The sequence below is a fragment of the Denticeps clupeoides genome, chromosome 9 (genome assembly GCF_900700375.1).
Source record: "Denticeps clupeoides chromosome 9, fDenClu1.1, whole genome shotgun sequence".
Classification (NCBI taxonomy): Eukaryota; Metazoa; Chordata; class Actinopteri; order Clupeiformes; family Denticipitidae; genus Denticeps; species Denticeps clupeoides.
In genome coordinates this window covers 4,717,598-4,738,342 of record NC_041715.1, presented here as the reverse complement: position 1 = coordinate 4,738,342, position 20,745 = coordinate 4,717,598, and the positions used below count along the sequence as shown (strand labels likewise).

The window sequence follows — 20,745 nt, the reverse complement described above, 5'->3', positions numbered from 1 at the left end:
GTGTCATTTCGTCGCACAAACCGTGTGCGCTCACTCATTTAAAAAAAAAGGAGGAAAAAAGCATATGACACGTTCCATTTATTTATTACATAGAAAAATTGTCCCCATCACATAATAATAATAATTAATGCTAAAAGCGTCTGCCAAATAAAGTAAAGTGATATTGGTGGTAGTAGCCTAGTGGGTAACACACTCGCCTATGAACCAGAGGACCCAGGTTTCAAATCCCACTTATTACCATCGTGTCCCTGAGCAAGACACTTAACCATAAGTTGCTCCAGGGGAGACTGTCCCTGTAACTACTGATTGTAAGTCGCTCTGGAAAAGGGCGTCTGGTAAATGCTGTAAATGTAAATGTAAATATGGACTAAAAACTGAGTCTATCTTGTGATGTTGGAAGGTTCCAAAGAGCAGGAGTTCCACGAATTGAACATTTGTCCCCTTCGACCATAACAGCATGACCACGCATTTTAATATTGAGTAGGACCTCAGCCCTGTCTTATTAGGGCACGTAAAAGCACTAGACCTCAGAAGGAATTCAGTGGGATCTGACACCACAGTAGCCTTACGTCCTGTAAGTTGCGAGGTGGTGCCTCCCAGGATCAGAGCTGTGCATTGAGATCTGGGGAATCTGGAGGCCAAGTCTAACCTGCCTAGATTTACAAAGTTTAACCAATGAAATAGGGGCACAGGGACGTAGAGGACGTGAATCTACAAATGACCAAAACATCTCTGAAGACAGCGGTGGTTCTCATCTAATCAGCAGGCCGTCATGATGTAGAACAACCAATATTTCATGGACGTGGACCGGCTGGATCAAGAGTTACAGCAGGAAACATGCAACGTCTGGATAAGGGTTTGAACGGCTCATTCACTCCGTTTCCTCCTCCTCCTCGTCCTCGTCCTCTTGGCCGACGAGTTGTGCGTGCTCGACATAATCGAAGGCCGGGAACCTGATGGCCAGCTCGTTCCATTTGCTGAACACCTTGTTTTTCTTGTTGTACGTCACCACGAAGTTCTTGATGTGGAGACAGGGGCACTCGATCCCACCGTAGAGCATCATGGAACCCCACCTCTGTCCAGAAGTGAGCAGAAGACACGGAGACAGTCATTCACCGCGCAGAAATTTAACCGGCCTCGAAGCTCAGTACGACTGTGTACCTGTCCGCACTTTTTACAGGCTATGACCCCGTTGACCTCGTAGTCCAGCAGCCTCTCTTGCAGCGAGGTGTTTTCTCGCACCAAGAACAGCTCCCTGTGAAGACACTCCCAACTCAGACCAGGCAGGACAACCGGCACAAGAACTTTACTATGGGTGGTGGTAGCCTAGTGGGTAACACACTTGACTATGAACCAGAAGACCCAGGTTCAAACCCCACTTACTACCATTGTGTCCCTGAGCAAGACACTTAACCCTGAGTGTCTCCAGGGGGGGACTGTCCCTGTAACTACTGATTGTAAGTTGCTCTGGATAAGGCCGCCTGGTAAATGCCGTAAATGTAAATGTAACCGGTCCCCACCGGGACGCCGGGCCGAAGACGTACCTGAACTGTGGGGTCACGTTGACGTGGTGCATGTTCTCGATGATCGCAATGTCCTGGCCGGAGCAGACCGCCGCGCAGCACTGCCGGCAGCTGAATCGAACCTTGGACGGGTGCTCCGTCTTCATGCTCTTCTGCTGCTTCTTCTTGGTGCGCACCCTGTCCTCCATTATTGCCTGCATCTGGAACTCCTTCACCTTCACAGACACAACGAGGGGTTTGGCTTTCGTGAGGCAACTATACCTTCTTGTGCCGTGTACAGTAACGTTTGCAAAATTTGCATTTGAAACATCGGACAAGACAAGAGCAAATACAGAAAGAAACGCATTAGCGTGTTAGCGTAGCATTAGTGCTACCTAAAAAGACGACAAGAAGGAACAGAAAAAATACGATGGCCATAAAACTACAGAAAAAAGTACAGTTTGCATCACCAGGATGATGACTATGGAAAAGTGAAAATTTGCCTGTCCCCGTTGTAACTGATGCGTGTAATATACGTCATTTGTCATTGTGAAACACTGCAGCACAGCACACGGTGCATACAACGAAATGTGTCCTCTGCTTTTAACCATCACCCTTGGTGAACAGTGGGCAGCCATGACAGGCGCCCGGGGAGCAGCGAGTGGGGACGGTGCTTTGCTCAGTGGCACCTCGGCGGACCGGGATTCTACGGCAAGTGTTATTGGCGGCTGTAAACGGTGTAATAAGGCGTGTGCTAGTGACTCACTTTCTTCTCGTAGTCGGCCCGGGGCAGCTTCTGCACCCTCTGGATGGCCCTGCTCATCATCTTCTCCCTGTACTCGTTGACACTCTCGCGCTCTGCCACTCCGGAACCCTCCATCTCCACCAGCGTGTAGCTGCTGTCTTCGGCTCTCCCCCGGCCTCGAGCCTGCAGAACAAAAGTTATCCAACATAATATGAGCTGAATAGCAACGACCTTACACACACACACACACCCTTTCAGACATTCGCTTCTCGTCTTACTTGTTTTGTCTGGGAACACGAACGGTTTGTGTTTCAATGAATGGAGAACGCGGCCCGGTCCCATTTCGCAATGGTTATCATTCCTATGCCATTACCACATTTCAGAACAAGGCCTTTACATTTACAGCATTTATCAACCCTAACCCTTATCCAGAGCGACTTACAATCATAGTTACAGGGACCTGGAGACACTCAGGGTTAAGTGTGTTGCTCAGGGACACAAGGGTAGTAAGTGGGGTTTGAACCTGGGTCTTCTGGTTCAGAGGCGAGTGTGTTACCCACTAGGCTACTACCACCCATTTTGAGGCCTTTGCTCAAACACAGAACCTCATAATGTACCAGCCCTCGTAAGACCTTTTCCAGCAGGTAAAGCAGGTAATGGGAATAAGAGCACAACACACAGACTCACCTGAATCATGGCGATCTCGTTGGTCACAAGGCCGTATCGGATGACAACGTTGCACTCCTTTATGTCAAGGCCTTCCTCCGCCACCGTCGTTGCAATGAGCAGATTGATGTCTCCTAGGCGAAATTTGTTCAAAATGTCCTTCTGTTCAGCCTGTAAATGTCAAACCAAACATAAAAGTTTGAAAGAGTTACATTTAAGGGCTATCAATACGACAATAAATACCATTTACAACCCATTTCATTTCCCTAGTGCAAAAAAATCATGGTTGTGGGAAAACAGCAGACTTATTAGCAAAAAAATAAAAAAATAATTTACTCACATTCGCTACCAGTGAATGGTTTGGATGCACCTACTTATTTATGGGCTTTTGATGATGACAATGGTGTACAAAGCCACCATGAAGGTACAACAGATCCTTCAAAGACACTTCACTTTCTCACAAATACTAAATATGTTTCTTGCAATGGCTCCATCTTAGTCTCCATAACCAACACAATGTAGGTGTGGCCAAACTTTTCACTGGTAGTGCATTTTTATTTTTTGCTTTTATTGGTCTTATTGGTCTTTTTCTGAAACCCACTTTTATCCAGTCCCAAAATTAGATTTTCCTGGGACTCAATATTTTGGTGACATTCATGGAAATGAAGTCATCTTCGTTTCTACCCCAAAAAAAATTGAACCCGCTGGTTCTTCAGAGTCTCGCGCAAAATGCTACACACATTTTCAAGCCGTGGCAGGAGGGGTTGGGAAATTCTCTGGGCAGAAAAAGCATGAGAGACGGGAGGTAACCTTTCCCCTCATGACGTCATAAGGGGACAAATTCCAGATCCGACCGTCTGAGCTGCCGCTCTCTGAACAGAGAAGCAGAATGGCCAAAGCACACTTTACACCTATCGCCATTTTTAGCCACTGCAGGACCATAGACAGGCTAGAGGAACTCATATTAAATAATCTCAGTACAGTAAAATTTTCATGTCATGGGTCCTTTTACATTTTTTCTCCAGACACACAGTAAAATTACGTCTAAATAAAGATTACTGTTATATTTCAGTTTTATTTCACACTTTGAGGTCTAGAATTCAGATTAATGGATAAAGGAATCAATTATGTGAAAAGCGCTCTCCGGCTCACTAACTGCAGTCCATGTAGGACACGGGATGATGGAAAAAGGTGGGGACCTGTAGAAATGATGAACGTTACTGCCTGCCTATGGAGTTTTATTTTCTTTTTGTCTTTTTCTAAACTGGTGACTCTTGTTTCTGCTGGTGAAGTTGTGTTGAGGAAACTGCAGAGTGCTCACGGAAGTCATGGGTTTCACAACGCTCTGGTCTCCTCCCCCAATCAGGTGGCTGGCCCTGACTCCACATGCCTCGAACTTCTTGTTCTCACTGATCCACTGGTTGAGTGCGATGGCGCTTAGGCGGGTTTTGGTGAAGATAATGCCCCTGGCCTCCTCTCTGCCCATGAACTCCTTCAGTATGGTCTCTCTCAGCAAGGTCAGCGAGTTGTTCTCGTACTCGGGGTGCTTGGCCAGATCCTGCAGCTTCTCCTTCTTTCCTGCGAACAGCCACCTCGAAATGAGTGCCTGACATTCCAGCAACTCCCAGAAGAATCTTTTTTTCTGGTCCGATTGTATTTAAACTAACAGTGCGGTTCTTAAAAATCCTGCCGTGGCCGTGGTTTGCGAATATAAATACCTTTAAACAATGCAAAAAGGAATCTTTCGGTGTCTGTTATTTGAATGCTCTCCTCGGCCTCGGGGTCGTATTTCTTTTTCAGCTCTTCGGCGTGAAACTTGTTGAGGAAGCTGAAGGCATCCGACATACGGATGGTGTTGCTCTGGTGCAAGGCCTCGTTGTACTGGCGGAGATGCTCGGCACACACCCGCACTTTCTGGTTCTCTTCTTTTGCGGCTGCGCAACAAAAAAAAATTTGAAATTTGCTCAGCCAGTCAGATTTTAGAATGCAAGCTGGCTAATAGTTATATATATTAGCCAGCTAAAAGTGAAAAAACCCTGCCAAATGATGTTTAATGCAGTGATATGAATTGAATGAAATGAATCATTTAATCAAGACAGAAAGGTCAAATTTTGGCAAGACAGAAATTGAACAAATTTCAGAAATCGCAAATACAAAAATATGTCAGAAAATTAAGTAGTGGTGATGTGAGATCCAAATTTAAAATCTTGTCTGCCACATCAGCGGTGGATCTGGCCTTCAGCATCTTGATAATGAACACTCATGGTGAATCTCAGGCATGTGTGCAGAGGTCTAGTTGCAGTTGATGTGAAGGTCTAGTGTTCTGGGCTTCTTTTTATACACCTGAGACCTAACTGATCCATTATTAGTCACAGATGAAGCTCATATGACAAGGACACAACACTTCTGTCTTTACGAAAATTGACTCAATGGGCTTTACCAAGCTTTGAATATTAGAATACTTTTTGACAGATTCGTTTTGCACTGAAACATGGTTTTGCCCATGCCCCCTTCTCAATTTTAATCATTTTATTAATCATTTTAATTAAAATGGAAGAATTGTGTAGTGTTTGTAATAGCAGTATGTTTTGGATGGGTCAAACCTTCTGGTTTGTAGACAGTTAGCTCGCCACCACCAATTTTAATGTGTATTCAGCATGAATCAGCTGCTTTCGAGGATCTTCCTGCCCTCGACTGTTTTACTTACTCTCGTTCCGCGAAAGGCACGTCCGAGCTTCACCCTGAGAGCCTCTAAGCCGACGAGCGGCAGCGAGTCTGTGCCAGTTTGGTTGGGTCTCCGGGGTGTTTACATAAAGCCAGAAACAGTGAAGGGGAAAAATATCACGATGCAACAGCCTCTCACCATTCTGCTCCTTCTGCACCACCCACTGCTCGTAGTTCTGTGTGCCGGGGTCACAGAGCGGCTTCAGGTCTGCATGGTTATGAATCTCCTCCATTATCCCTTTGATAACATCTCCAAATGGGTCCTTATGAACAATTGCAGAGGTTATTAAGGCGGTAGAACACTTGGCATTTATCATGAAAACTGAACAGTTTTGTCTGCACTGATTAATCCTAACTGTTTACATCAGACGCCCTTATCCAAAGCAACTTAAAATCAGTAGTGACGGGGACAGTCCCATCCTGGAGACACTCAGGGTTAACTGTCTTTGCCCAGGGACACAATGGTAGTAAGTGGGGTGCGAACCTGTGACTTTGTGGTCTTCATAGGCGAGTGTCTTAGCCAGTAGGCCACTAAAAACCCACATTTATTTGACATTGTTTTGGGAAAACACGATTTATTCTCAGATTAAGTTTAACTGTACAACATTAAAGCTCCACTTTTGCTTTGTCATGTGGTCATGTTTCTCCGCTCTAAGCTGTGCGTAATGATAACACTCGTGTGCGTGGACGGGGAACGTGGTGGCACACCTCCTTCCGCTCTGCAGCACTCTGGATCCTTTTGAAAGGATCTTTAGCCTCCTTCCCCAGCTCCTTCGTCTCAATTGCGACGGCGTCCAAATTTGCACAGATCTAAAGGTAAAAAAAAACACATCAGAACGAGGCGATTCAAAGCTGTCCAAAGCTCATATTCGTCATGTGACGTGAAGGAATGCTTTTGCTCCTGCATTATACATTTTTATTTCTGTGTTATGTCATATTCAGCGCTCATCAGGCCAGTTTCGAAAAGATCATTAACCTAATGATAACCAGGCCTGGCTGCCTCTAATGCCATTTCCAGCTTGAGGACCTATGGTTTATAGCTTCTTGGGGTCTGGGGGCCACGTGGAACATTGGAAACAGCTTTGCGGTGTGCGAGCGGAGTGAGAAGAGGGCTGAAGGGCGGGGAGGGGGTGGAAATGTTGAGGGAAAGGGTGGGGAGGTGCTGAAAGAGGAGAAGGGAGGAAGGGGGGGTATAAATCTTGGTCTGGTTACTCGGAGAATGTGCTCCTCAGCTTTCTGCTGGGTCCTGGCTCCCCCGACGCCGGGCGAGGCCGTGAGGCCCAGGATTTGTGGGATGTTCACTGGCTTCTTCTGCTCCTTCTGCAGCTGGACGTTCCTGTGTTTCTGCTTCAGGTAACGGATCATGATGTTGTTGTAGACCCCGCCCTTCTGCGTGTGGTGGCACTCGTCTATGACCATCAGTGTGATATCTGCAAGACAAAAAAAAAAGTCCCATGGGAGAAGGTTGCGTGTAGCGGGACCTCCCACATTCTCCTGTCTCTGCTATTATAATGGAGGGGTGGACAAAGATCAGGTGTTCTGATGGAGATGCTAATGCCATATTTGCATTGTACCATCCTTGGTCATGGCTCCTAAACGGTGGTCCTACAAGTTCAGAGAACTTCAAAGATGTTCAGATGCACTGTTACAGCTGACATGTAATGACCAGCCAATAAAAATGCTGTGTGCACATGTAGCGGTCTTATACAATTGCTGGAAAATGCGTAGAAGAACATCTCACATGGGAGAGTTAGGTTGAGCTCCGGTGGCTGGAATAAAGTGGTCACTTTGTACTGAACTGTTCCTTAAAAAACCCTCCACAGCTGAGCTACATTCACATTGCATTTGGAGGATGCTTTTATACAAAACTGAGGTACGAAGATCCACAGGTCATGTTTCTCCAGTCGTTTATTCAGAACCTCCCTCTAATTTGTACGATCATCTTGCCCATATAGAGATGTTCCAAGTCTTAAACCACCCACATGCAGAAGGTCAAAGCCCGGGCAAGCTGGCAAACAACCAGCAGAACGTAATGAAGGTCAACTGGACAACCAGAACTGGCATCGGTTCCCATTAACTCTGCCGTCAGCTCACGCAGGACCTCCTCTTCATCCTGGGGGGTGAAGACCTCCAGAACCGGCGGGGTCCCAGGGAGCCGAAACCTCGTCCACCGGCCTCAGGGCGGCGCGCATCTCGCGGACGGATTCCTTCGTTTTTAATTATGTCTGGAGCGCAGGGCTGCACATGCTGCCAAGCGAGGGCGGCCCGCTGCCTCGGACCCGCAACAGCCCCCCCGCCCTCAGACGCTCCTCGTAAAAACCGCTCCATTGGCACGTGCCCGCAGGCCGCGGCTCCGAAGCAGACGAACCCGAGGAGGATGTTAATACGACGGAAAAAGGTGAAGAAACGCGGACTGGAACGCCACGCCCGACGCAGTGACAGCGCCTCTCGTGTGGCTGTGCGCCGGTGGTCCCCGCGGACGCGTGGATCCTTCCCAAGAACACGTCAAACAAAACAGCATATGCTGCACTGGGGGGGGAGACACCTCCCTCGGATGAGGCGCTGAGACGACAGGCCGGAAAACAGGAAGGGCCTGAGCTTGACAAAAACCTGTCAGAGGGAAATCCCCCAGGGAGGGGCCAGCGCATCCTCGCCCCCCCGCCATCAGCACAAGGCACCGGGGACGTCACTCGCGAGCGACAGCCAAGGGGGCCGCCCATGTAGCGTCTGCCAGGCGCAGATCAATAATTCATGAGGACTCAGAAAACCCCAAAAAACAGAAGAAAATCTGGACACTCGTGGGTGGGGTTGTTGTGGGGTCGCCGAGCGGACCTGACAGGCGGATCCCGTCCTCGTGGCCGCCCCGCGCGCTGCTGAAGGAGTTCTCCAGGATCTGCGCCGTGCAGATGATGATGTCGTTTTTCCGGATGACCTCGGGGAAGGAGATTTTCAGCTGCGAGTTCCCGCTGACGCGCTCCACCTTGTAGCGGTGCTTCAGGAAGCGGCCGAACTCGGTGGAGTAGTGCTGGTCCACCAAAGGAACCTGCGCGGAGACACGACATTGTTCCGTGAACGAACGTGACACTGGACTGGTTCAACCCTACTCTGTCCCTGTCCACCACCTTCAAACATGGACAGATCCTTTCTCCAATTCACCACGCCAGACCATTTCATACCGACCTTATTCATGCATTCGTTTTTCTTGCACAAGTCAGTCCCAACCCTGCTCTGTCACCTACTGCTCGTTCACTCTATCCTGGCAGCAGGTCCTTTTCTGACTCACTTCTTCCCCTCCAGTTTTTCCTTGTGTGCAGAAAGGGCCAAAGTGTGTGGGGTGTCAACCGCAAGGCCTGTCAAAGCCCACTGAGACAAACTGTATGTGAATTTGGCCTAAATAAGAAATAAATCTTGCCTGCGTAACGCAAACAGTCACTGCGATCTCATCAATGGCACTACTGGGCATACTTAACTGAGTTATAGTATATTTGCACCTCATATTTGGACCATTATTGGAGGGGAAAAAAGGGGGGACTGTCCCTGCAACTGACTGCAATTTGCTCTGGATGAGTCTGATAAATTTGCATGAATGTAATTTGGGCCTGTCAGCATGACAGACCACTTACTATTGTGCTGGGACCAGCAAAAAAGGACATGTCTTACGTTCAAGGCTGCCACGCAAAAACCGTGAAATGTACAGAAACAACGGAGTGGTCAGGCCGAAGGCCTGACCACTCCGCACAATATGACGTATTGTTTATTTTGGTAGGTCGTACGGCCCGCCCACAAATCGGGTTCAAAGTGTAAAAAGTACCGTTTACTATCGTTCTGGGAACAGGTTTTTGGCTCCCTGTGACCAGCCGTAAAAGCTAGAGACACGGGAGTCGAGGCGAGGCCGAAGGCCTCGCCGAGACACACAATCTGACATATTGGATGTGTTGCTACCACCAACAGTGGTCAGGAAAACATGGGAAATAGGGAAGAAGGGCAAAAATGCCATGTCTCGCATTTGTGGCTGCCACGCTAAGGCCGTGAGACGCACAAAATGACATATTGATTGCTTGTTTGGGGACTACAGGAGGGCCACAAATTGTGATCAAAACATTAAAAGTGTGAAAAAATTTGGTTTCTTAAGATTTGCGATGAAACGCTTCACAGCACACACACAAGTCTCATATCAGGTCGTGCGGCTTTTCCTTCCGCACGGTTTGACGTATGGCTCGGCTCGGCCGGATTTACGGTCCGCGCGCAATTCGCCAAAAAGCGTTTTCAGAACGCGTTTATTATCCTAGTCCAAAATTGGACTTTTTTGGACTTTGTGTCCAGATGGTTTGACATAGAAAAAAGTTTTTAATGGTGTCTCGTAGATCTCATCAAGACTGATGTTTTGACGTATGGTTTATCTATGTCTGGTTTACGGATCATTGACAAATTTGAAAAAACAAAAAAGTGTCAATGGGTGAAAAAAAACTTTATTTTTTTTTTTTTTTTTATTATTTCAGACTTTTTCGGCACTTAATGCGGGTCGTACCAAAGCACGCACACCGGCGTGCTATATATCAAAAATTAGTACTATATTGTGTGAGGTGTGCTATTACTTTTATAAGCGATCGGACTGGGCGTGGCCGAGCTATTAACGCTCAAACAGGGTCATTTTCGCATTAGAATGCATTGAATGCTAATTTTAGCATTGGTAGCATTGGTAAAATGGGGCCCCTTTTAAGTGGTACTGCTACTGTGTCATTGCCAGCAAAGGGGGTCCTACAAGGGGTACTGATACAGCAGCAGCGACAGCACTGTAATTCAATGGCAGATTAAACCAGCAGCTTCATTAGGATACCAATCAAACACATTATTAAGACCGCCCGGTCCTTTGTCTGCTTTATTGGGGACGCCCTGTCCTTCAGGCACTTCATTAGGGACGCCCTGTCCTTTGGCCATTTCATAAGGGACGCCCTGTCCTTCAGGCAATTTATTAGAGACGCCCTGTCCTTTTGCCATTTCATAAGGGACGCCCTGTCCTACAGACACTTTAGTAGGGACGCCCTGTCCTACAGCCACTTTATTAAGGACACCCTGTCCTTTGGCCATTTCATAAGGGACGCCCTGTCCTTCAGCCACTTTATTAGGGACACCCTGTCCTACAGCCACTTTATTAGGGACGCCCTGTACTACAGCCACTTTATTAGGGACGCCCTGTCCAACAACCACTTTATTAGGGATGCCCTGTCCAACAGCAACTTTATTAGGGACGCCCTGTCCTACGGCCATTAACATGCTACGCCTTGAGCTAACATGCTAATTTTTTTCAACATTGTCCAAACGTCACCAAATTTAACGTGACGCATCTTGGCCACGCCCTGTTAGCATTTTTGATGTTAGCATTAGCATGCTAACATGCTAATTAATAAACATGCTCCAAACATCACCAAATTTAACATGACGCATCTTGGCCACGCCCTGTTAGCATTTTTGATGTTAGCATTAGCATGCTAATATGCTAATTTTTAAACATGCTCCAAATGTCACCAAATTTACAGTGACGCATCTTGGCCACGCCCTGTTACCATTTTTGATGTTAGCATTAGCATGCTAACATGCTAATTGTTAAACATGCTCCAAACATCACCAAATTTAACGTCACGCATCTTGGACACGCCCTGTTAGCGTTTCTGATGTTAGCATGCTAGCATTAGCATGCTAACATGCTAATTTTTTTAACATGCTCCAAACGTGACCAAATTTACAGTGACGAGTTCTTGGCCACACCCTGTTAGCGTTTTTGATGTTAGCATGCTAACATTAGCATGTTAACATGCTAATTTTTAAACATGCTCCAAACAACACCAAATTTCATGTGAAGCACCTTGGCCAAGCCCTGTTAGCATTTTTGATGTTAGCATGCCCGCGCTCCTACGAAAAACGCCCGGACAGGCCCATCAAAATTTCCCCTGGAATTTTGGCTTCTAGTTGTTATATGTCATTGTTAATAAGTCAATAAGTCTTTTCTGAATGCATGGTGTATAAATGAAGCGTTTCTTAAAGGCCCAAAAAAATGCATATGTAGGATTTGCATAAAAGCACCTCTTAGTTGCAAAATGACTATTAATAGAGGGAAAAAGCTAATTGGCATGGATGAACCGTGCATTATGCTCTTAGTGAAAAGGACCACCTTGTTCACCAACACCACCACCTTCCCAGGTTGGCCTCGGCTGCTCCTGCCGTCCAGATGTTGCTTGGTTATGTAGACGGCCACTCGGGTTTTACCGCTTCCTGTCGGGAGGCAGACGATGATGTTGTTCCCGTCCAGGGCGGGCCGTGCGACCTCCATTTGATAGTCGTGTAGAACAATGTCGGGCCCCTCTGGGCCCTTGCTGCATTCTGCGGAGCAGACCGAGAGGGTTCAGCGAAGAGGCAGATTCTGCATCGGCACCCTGCGCTGTCGCTGCCTATCAGTGCAAATGAGTCTGGCTCCTTGTTTAAAACCCCTTTTCTTTGGGGTTTCCTGCCTGCCCGTCCACCCCAATAAGTATGCTCGTGCCCTCAGCTCATGACAGGCTCCTGTTCTGTCTGCGGCATGATGCATCCCTCCTTTATAAAGAGCCAGTAGCGGTCGCGGGGGGTTGGGGGGCTTCTTTTTTTAATAGGAAGTGCGCTACACCCTCAGTGACCCCCACCCCACTGCTCTTTCGTGAACATTTTATTAGAAAGGAAATAGTTCCATAGCCCGGCTTATTAGCATTCCGGCCGTGGATCCAACTCCCTGGGACGGGTTTTGAGGTTTGGCCGCGGCGAGATGAAAACACGTTTATTTTAATGACGTTTTCGTGTGCACCGTGGCGCAGTTATGATCTGGGTTATGGGAGAGACGTTCTGAAGGAGGATTCTTGGAAGTGGCAGCAGCCAGGAAGAATGTCAGACTTGTTCAGCAAGTTGCTAATGTTTATTTGGCTTGTTTTCTTTGGCTGTGCGTGTGTCCTTGTTTATGTATGTTTAGGACATACCATGAAACAAACCAGAGGGTCACCACAGCCACCACCACCGTTACAACTACAGCTATAGGGATCTTCAAATGGACCGGTAACACCATTGTGGACACATAATCTAGACCATGACACTGACTACATCCTGGACTCCTCCAACCCTACAACTGTAGGACTTATTATTATATCATCCCCAACCCTGCACTGACACCATTTGCTCACTCTACCCTGGAAGGGGGTCCCTCTCTGTATCACTCCTTCTTTTTTTTTCTCTCTCCTAGAGTTTTTTTTGTGTGGAGTTTTTCCTTGTGTGCAGAAGGGTCAAGTGTGGGGGTGTCAACTGTAGGGCCTGTCAAAGCCCACTGACACATACTGTATGTGATTTTGGGCTATATAAGAAATAAATGTTGTTGTGGTTGTTGATGTGCTTATGAATGCATACGATACAAGTGTGTAAAAATGCATAAAGAAAATTTCGAAATCATGATTTCTTTCAACATGTGGTTAAATATTTAGTTTTATTTGCATACGCAGTACTGTTTTTCTCCTGTTTTTCAGTTTTTCCAAGTAAACAATTATTTAGGCTAATTCTCCACTTCCTCCAAAATGCATCTATATATTTTTTGGACAGACAGGCTCTAGACTCACTTGCGTGTGTCACTTAAGTGCTTATTAACACTTTCCATGTCACACGTCCGCACCGTCACAGGGAGGCCAGACACTGGTGGATACAAAAATCCATTTCCTGTCCTAGCAGAATATAGATTTTAAACCCTCAGAATTCTGGCACTGCTGACATGATTCCAGCAGAACAAAGTAGAATGTTGGTAAAATAGGTGGCATGGGTTCTATACACTGGAAGGATACTACCTGCTGGTAGTAGCCTGGTCTGTAACGCCTATCAGAAGAGCACAAAGTCCCAGGTTCAAACCCCACTTACTACCATTGTGTCCCTGAGCAAGACACTGAACCCTAAGTGTCTCCGGGGGGGACTGTCCCTGTAACTACTGATTGTAAGTGGCTCTGGATAAGTCTGATAAATGGCATTAAAGTAAATGTCATTGTCACTCATTGTAATATGTCATTATTATAGAAATAGAGTGCACGGGTACGCATCGCTGTCTAGAAAAGGTATTTGATTGTGCTAACTGACCATTTAGGCTGTTAAATTTAATTTGCTAAGGAATAAGTCTCACACACACACACACACACACACACACACACACACACACACACAGACGGAGCGTCTCGTTCGCATGTGTTTACAATCGAGAGCAAGTGCCTGAGCTCCAGACTCTCTAACCTCTCTGCAACTATTCACACTTACACATGGAACATATATTCCGGGAGCCCTACACACTGCCTTTCATTGGCTCTGTTCCGTCGCCACGGCAACAAGAGAAACTGCTGCCCATCTCAGCCAATGACAACCACGGGGAAAGACGTCGAAGATTTCCTGTTTCAGCCACTGTCAGACTTTGGGATGGCGATATGGATGTGCGAGTGGCATATTAACAGGGCACTGGCTCGGTAATTAAGAAACGGCGTTGCGGCTCATCATCAGACGTAGACAAGATGAGGCCGCATTTCACCCTGCCTAGTGAATAACATCCTCGCTTCCCTCGTTCTTCCCCACAGACTGTGGGAGTTTCATTCATAATCATTTCAAGATGTGAATGAGCAACCACACACACACACACACACACACACACACAGACCTCATTGGATTGGTGATTTACGACTCTGGCCTTCCTGTCTGAGGAAAGGAAGTGTGACGCTCAGCTGAGAAGCGCCAAGCAAACGTCACGTGATACTGGGTTTTTTTCGGCCAATCACGTTCTTTTTTAATACCTCTCCTCAAAGCAGATCGGTCCATATACTCCTTTTTTCTTGTAAAAGCTAAATCACTCGGGTGTTTCCTTTTATTTTTGGCCTGGTTCATGAGTGGCCAAATACGAAGTCAGAAACAGACGCCTGGTTCTCACCCTTCAACGTGTCTGAGGGGCTGACATGCAACGCTCATTGTAATTAGCCACAGGACATCGCTTTGGATCATCCCTCCTTTTTTGTTTCTATTTGCATTATCACACTCACTATATCACCTGCTGGAGTCCATCCCGGGACACTGGGCGCGGGACGGGGACATACAGGGCGGGGCATCAGGCCACCTCAGGTCAAACACTATTCAGGATGGCAGGGTGGTAGTAGCCTAGTGGTTTAAACCCCACTTACTACCATTGTGTCCCTGAGCAAGACACTTAACCCTGAGTGTCTCCAGGGGGGGACTGTCACTACTGATAGTAAGGCGCTCTGGATAAGGGCGTCCGGTAAATGCTGTAAATGGCACCACAATCGCCAGATGCCTTTGGGCGGAGCTTACACGTAAAGCATGTAAACTTCTCCCAGACAAGGTCCGAGCCGGGACTCCAACTCATAACTTCGGAGGTGTGAGGCCACGTCACTATGCCCCATGTCACTGTTTGCATTATTGTCTATTCTAATTCGGTCTGTACTGTAGTTATGATTTCCAATAATTGTTTCGTTCTCTGAACAAACTTGAAATTGATGATGAAGACTCCAAAGTGCAGATGAATTACCTGACATGGAACAGTCCAGGTTTTCCATAGACTGGTTGTCCTGCAGTTCACTGTAGAGGTCCATGTCTGAAGAAGGCGTAAGGACAGGACAGATTGTTACTTATCTAAAATACTTCTCGTTTTCATTTTTTCCTAAATGTTGGAAATTTGGTAAACTGGTGATGGGTTTTTATACCGCTAACGCTTGCGAGAGACGCATTAGGAGACATATCCAGGCCGGTGTCCATACTGCTGTACAAACTGTCTCTCCTGAGGTTAGTAGTGACATCCTCTCCCTCTGGCTGTGCTTCGGTTTTGAGATCGGCGGGTGGGTCACTGACGTCTCTCAGGCTCGCAGACTCACTGTACACATTTGTCAAATGCTCTAGAATAATGAGAAAAATGGGCAAAATGCTGAATACACAGTGTACACAGTGCTAATGCAAAGCATGGAATAAGGCCTTTACCCCCTGGGTCAGCCAAAGGCTCTCCTTGCAGCTCTCGGACCAATCCCATGTGCTCCGTCTCTCGTAAAATATCCAGGAAGTCTGAAAACCACCCGATTTCGTTCCTCATTATGCGTCTGAGGAGCAAACGGGCTCCGCTGATGGGTCCCCGATTGTCCAGCTCGGCTAAAATCTATACGGAATGAAAATTTGTCAGGGGGTTAGTGCTGTAAAAAAAAAAAAAGCCCCCCCCCCCAAAAAAACATTTAAATGGCAGCCATTTATTATTAGGGTTTTATTATATTATATGATATTAATAGTGGCTAAAAATTTGTTCATTTTAACCGTTTTCATATAATAATAATCATATAATAATAATGTTTTGCTTCACTGTGCTTCAGTCTAGCGCACAAAACGACTCGTCATAACTGGACAAATAACAGGGCAACTGGCACCTTGACAGAACTTATTGCGATCGACTGTATGAGTATCGACTGTAACACTAATGAGCGTTAATAACATTTGAAAGGACGCAATGTTAATAATAGTGACACTGGACATAGGCAATCACGGGCCCCACGACCCCTTAGGCCCCAGAGCCTGTGAAAACATGTCACTAATCCAACAATTTTGGGTGCAGATTGATCTGATTCTCTCGAAAAAAAGGTGAAGCAAAGGGGTTTTAAATTAACATTTGCTTGGCCAAAGTAACTTAAATGGCCAACTCTAACAACAACATCTTGAAGGACCAATAAATGCAATTGTGAGAAACACGGTGCATGTGGTTTATATAGATTATATAGTTTTATTACAAATTGAAGTTCGTTATTACTTGTCACTTTTGTCAAGGGAACCAGTAGCTGCTTAGACCCTAAAACCCCCACATTGTGACCCCCACTACATGTTGGCGAACTGCAGCACTCTGCCGCCCCCTGGCGGCCGCCTCGCTCCACTGCAGGGTGGAAACATTAGAAACATTCTAAGCAATTTTTATGACTATTATTATTATTTTAATTTATTTCCCGCTTACATTCTGACGATCCTCATCAGTTAAGCGTCCCCGATCGTGGCAGCGGTGGCACACGTCCCTCGTCTTCATCTGCACCAGGCTCAGCTGCAGCAGGTTGATCAGGCGGACGCAGTTGTCGTTCTCGGCCTCCAGCGCGGCGCTCGGCGGCTCGTTCGCGGCGTACTTCGCGGCGTGCCCGCACCCCGCCGTCTCCAGCGCGGCGACGAACCCCACGAACCAGCCCGGCGGCCGCGGACCCCTGATGACCGCATCGAGAAGCGCGTCGGCGGCGCAGATGTCGCCCTTCTGGGTTAACGTGGCTCGTATGCGCTGCTTGTCCTCGTCCGGGACGAAGTCCAGCAGGTCCAGGACCGGTTCGACAACGATCAGGGTCCGTAATCGGTTTCTGAACAGCTCGATGCGGTGGACATCTTCCTCCATAATGTCCCTGAATGGACTGCAGCAGAGCGGGGTACTTTCGGTTTCGTTTCGAGGTCCGGTTCCGGTGCATTATTTACGAAAGGATTCGTTATGATTTATCATGTCGGTATATGTGTTCAAATCAGGTTACTTCAGAATTCAAATCCTGCTGCGTTCACGAGTAATAAATATCATTATCATAATAATGATTTTTTGCTATTTGCTTGCTTACGTTGTTTTTTTTTATTAAGAAACAAAATTCTGTATTTTAATGCTGCACAGACATGCACTTTCTCTTCATCACTGTGTGTGCATGTTATCATATTTATAAAGGATCTATCTATCTATCTATCTATCTATCTATCTATCTATCTATCTATCTATCTATCTATCTATCTATCTATCTATCTAGCTAGCTAGCTATCTATTAATTAATTAAACGTAAACACCATATTCTGACCTCGTATCCCGTCTAATAACTCTAACACCCTACTACTACCACCTAGTGGGTAACACACTCGCCTATGAACCAGAAGACCCAGGTTCAAATCCCACTTATTACCATTGTGTCCCCGAGCAAGACACTTATCCCTGAGTCTCCAGGGGGGGACTGTCTCCTGTAACTACTGATTGTAAGTCGCTTTGGATAAGGGCGTCTGATAAATGCTTTAAATGTAAATAACTCGACTCGGCCTCTGAATGGATGCTGCAGTGTAGCACCAAACCTCAGGCTGAGACGTGCAGGATCTGGAGGCCAAACCGCTCCAGCTCGCTGGGTTCTGGTGAGCCACCCTTCAGCCATGATTGCATAGCGGCAGGGTGCACACTGACTGATCACCTCCACAGCTTCAAGTATTAATATACCCTAGCCTCCACCAAGCGCCATTGTATCATGATCATCAGCACTGATCACTTCTGTCAGCGGTCATAATGTAACGGCTGATCAGGGTACATACATGCATGCATATAATCAGCAAAGTAATTTTGTTTAAATTAAAGCACTGAATCGAAGATATTACAATATAAAAAAATCGAAACACAAAAGATTTCATGTAGACTAGGTTTCAAAATGTCTTTATTCAGTATTCAAAAGTATTTCCCTATTTCCTCTGTGTTGTTTACACTATATACTGTATATATGTATATAATATATTTGTTTAATAACAGAAACATTCAAAGGGTTGCAGTGTATAAAATATACAGTGGCATAAATGCATAAAAACAACAGTGAAACACATCAGATTTTGAAAAAGTGACTGTCTAGTCCGAGTCTACGGTTAATGTGCAAAAGTTTGCAGTAGCCTGTCTTTTTTTCTAACGGCATTCTCCATCACACACATATAGCTCGTCTTTCCTCCTCCGGAATTGCTTATTGTATGGATATATATATATATACACAGTACTGTGCATACGTTTTTTTTTTTTTCATATTCCCAAGAGTGTAAACCACACAAATAATACTAATTAAAAGGCGAACGTGGTGATAATGTTGATGTGTCGATATGTTCTCTGGAAAAATCTATTGCTGGTCAGCGAACAAAAGGAGAACACAGTCTCCTCCTATACATGCATCATGTCATTGTTTCATGAAAACCGGTTAATAATAAGTGAATTACTATATACAGTTTAGGTGAATCAATATTTGATCGGTATTGTTACATTAACAAAATTGCTTGCAGCTTAGATAAACTGGTTTTGCATTCACTGGTTTGTATTTTTTGCACAGTACTGTATATATGTACATATGAATTCGCATACACAATTTACGTTGTAAGTGCAACTATCATGCAAATTATAAGTATGAAACTATCTTCAGAAAAAAGATAGGATCCTAGGATCGGCTGCTACAGTTTCGTCTGAATCTATAGAATTAATTGACCATCACCTTCCATTTCTGCTCATGCCTGTACACAAATGCAACCTTCACTGACAATGTACACCGAGCCATACTTTCAACAAAGGTCTGGAGGAGCCGAAAAACACCTAAAGATGCAATTTTCTCTGAAATGGCTCGGTACCTTTTTGTTTTAATGCCCTAATATAAAAAAACAAACAATTTAAGCAAGGACAACGTAGCCTTGAATATAATGGCTACATGGAAACACACATGCATGTTATGGAAAACTAATGTCTGCACTCTGATTATTCTACATTTCCTGCCTATGCGTCCGCAGCATAATAAACGAAGGCTGCCGAGTACATGCATTTTTCCATTTGTAAGACTGTGAAAATATTGCTAACTGTAGAGATGTCTTCTTGACAGCACAGCCTGCGGATAAGTATGCTACATATGTGTTGGAGATGAGCGATCAGCGTAAGTCTTCTGTGTTCTGTGGCAATGCAGTGAATGAGACAATTCACTTTGTGCGAAGTAAAGCATAAATAATTGGATTTTGAACGTTGGACATGCCGATGCTTGGTTGGACTTACGACAGGTAGTTCGCCAAATAACGAAACTGATATTGTTATTTTTGTCCAACGCTGACTATATTAAAGCGTCCATTAATTTTAAGCTACTTTATTGCTCAAAAAGCTAGATTTTCAGGTTTATATAACAATCCAACTCCAAAACTCCCCTCCCCCAAACTCTAAAACCCTTATTTTAAAAATATGGAAACCATAGAAAGAAAAAAATAAACCATATTTTGTTACTCAGGCACTAACAAGTCCATTTACATTTTTTTTGAAAGCTTCTGCAAGTGCCTTTCAACTCTCAAGGCCTTCTAAAGCCATGAGAATGAGCAACGCCAACGTTACAGCGTTATGTCATACATCAATCTACAGACCGGAACGAGGAACGTGCAAATCTCCTCCCAGACCTGCCCCGTGATTGGTCAACACACTCAGGCTCAAGATTTTCGTAAATGGTGAGAAGCGTCACGGATGTAAAGCACTTACAGGACCTTCGGGGCCAGTAACACAACAGAAAAGTGAGACCACAATGTGAAACACGAGAATTTTGGATTCAGCGCGGGATAACGTCGTTTTTGGTATCTTTCTAGACTCCAATATGTAAATATCATACAAACCTTATCAACTCTGAGTGCCAGTGCTTAGAAAAACAAAGGGCGTGGCGCACCTTCACAACAAACCTGAAATTTTGTGTGATATTTGAATGTCCTAGAAGCATGGCAAGCATGCCATTCCGGTGGGTTATACGTCTCAGCTCCCACAGTCCTGTGGGAGGCAGACACTGTCCACGTTCGTGTTGCATAAGATGCCACAGTCGCTCGCCAGACCCTGAGTCATTGTCCACGGTGGACGGGAGCTACTTCCCGATGATTCCGGGATCCGACAGGGGTCTATGAAGCCCCCCTGTCCCGCTGCTGTGGGACGGCGGCTCTGTGGGATGAAGGGAGTGGGAATGGTGCGGCCGGAGCTCTGCAGTTTGGTGGGCCGTGTGTCTGTGCAGAAGTCCCGTGTGCTGTGGCAGCAGTGCGCCGAAGCCGTCCTCCAGAGGACCGTCCGGGTGGGCTCCCGTTGGCTTCTGGTGGATCCTGGTCATGTTGAACAAAGCAGAGTTCTGTAAGGAACAGAGAAAAGGTTGCACTTAATCAGTCAAGACTACTGGACCACAGCGGCTGTCCATTAGAGCTTCAAAATGCTATTACATTAACCCCTTAAATATGGACTACTACACAACAAATGAACTTCTTGAATCTTTCATTGCTACAAAA

At 45.9% G+C, this 20,745-nt stretch overlaps 2 protein-coding genes across 5 annotated transcripts in view; both read right to left on the bottom strand.

Annotated features, from left to right (window-relative positions):
* Window positions 1–241: 241 nt before the first annotated feature.
* ifih1 (interferon induced with helicase C domain 1) lies at window positions 242–17,134 on the bottom strand. 2 transcript variants are annotated; one of them, XM_028991866.1, is made up of 16 exons: window positions 16,670–17,134; window positions 15,661–15,832; window positions 15,390–15,578; window positions 15,215–15,280; window positions 11,807–12,015; window positions 8,470–8,680; window positions 6,850–7,067; window positions 6,346–6,447; window positions 5,777–5,900; window positions 4,632–4,847; window positions 4,235–4,491; window positions 2,935–3,084; window positions 2,269–2,430; window positions 1,545–1,738; window positions 1,162–1,255; window positions 242–1,075 (listed from the first exon to the last, which is right to left on the bottom strand). In XM_028991866.1, exons 1-16 carry the CDS (start codon window positions 17,087–17,089, stop codon window positions 872–874), a joined length of 2,988 nt encoding a protein of 995 aa, XP_028847699.1. In that variant the 5' UTR covers window positions 17,090–17,134; the 3' UTR covers window positions 242–871. The 2 variants fall into 2 exon arrangements, with proteins under 2 accessions (XP_028847699.1, XP_028847700.1); XM_028991867.1 differs by having other exon boundaries at window positions 1,545–1,732.
* Window positions 17,135–18,126: 992 nt separating this feature from the next.
* The window catches only part of LOC114796658 (potassium voltage-gated channel subfamily H member 7), a 48,612-nt gene continuing 45,993 nt past the window's right edge, over window positions 18,127–20,745 (bottom strand). For 2 of the 3 annotated variants that reach the window (XM_028991058.1, XM_028991060.1), the window contains one exon: window positions 18,127–20,591. In XM_028991058.1, the coding sequence (XP_028846891.1) occupies window positions 20,337–20,591 (255 nt within the window). In that variant the 3' untranslated portion in view covers window positions 18,127–20,336. The remainder of the gene's footprint in view (window positions 20,592–20,745) is intronic. The other variant, XM_028991059.1, reaches the window with a different exon arrangement.

What these genes read in the sequence shown, in the direction of transcription:
- ifih1 (XM_028991866.1), bottom strand. Translation starts at nt 17,089, where the DNA reads ATGGAGGAAGATGTCCACCGCATCGAGCTGTTCAGAAACCGATTACGG. An exon ending in TGGTGGTGTTGGTGAACAAG is followed by an intron (nt 8,681 to 11,806) that starts GTGGTCCTTTTC and finishes GTCTCCGCGCAG; the next exon opens with GTTCCTTTGGTGGACCAGCA. An exon ending in TTGTGAAACCCATGACTTCC is followed by an intron (nt 3,085 to 4,234) that starts GTGAGCACTCTG and finishes TGACATTTACAG; the next exon opens with GCTGAACAGAAGGACATTTT.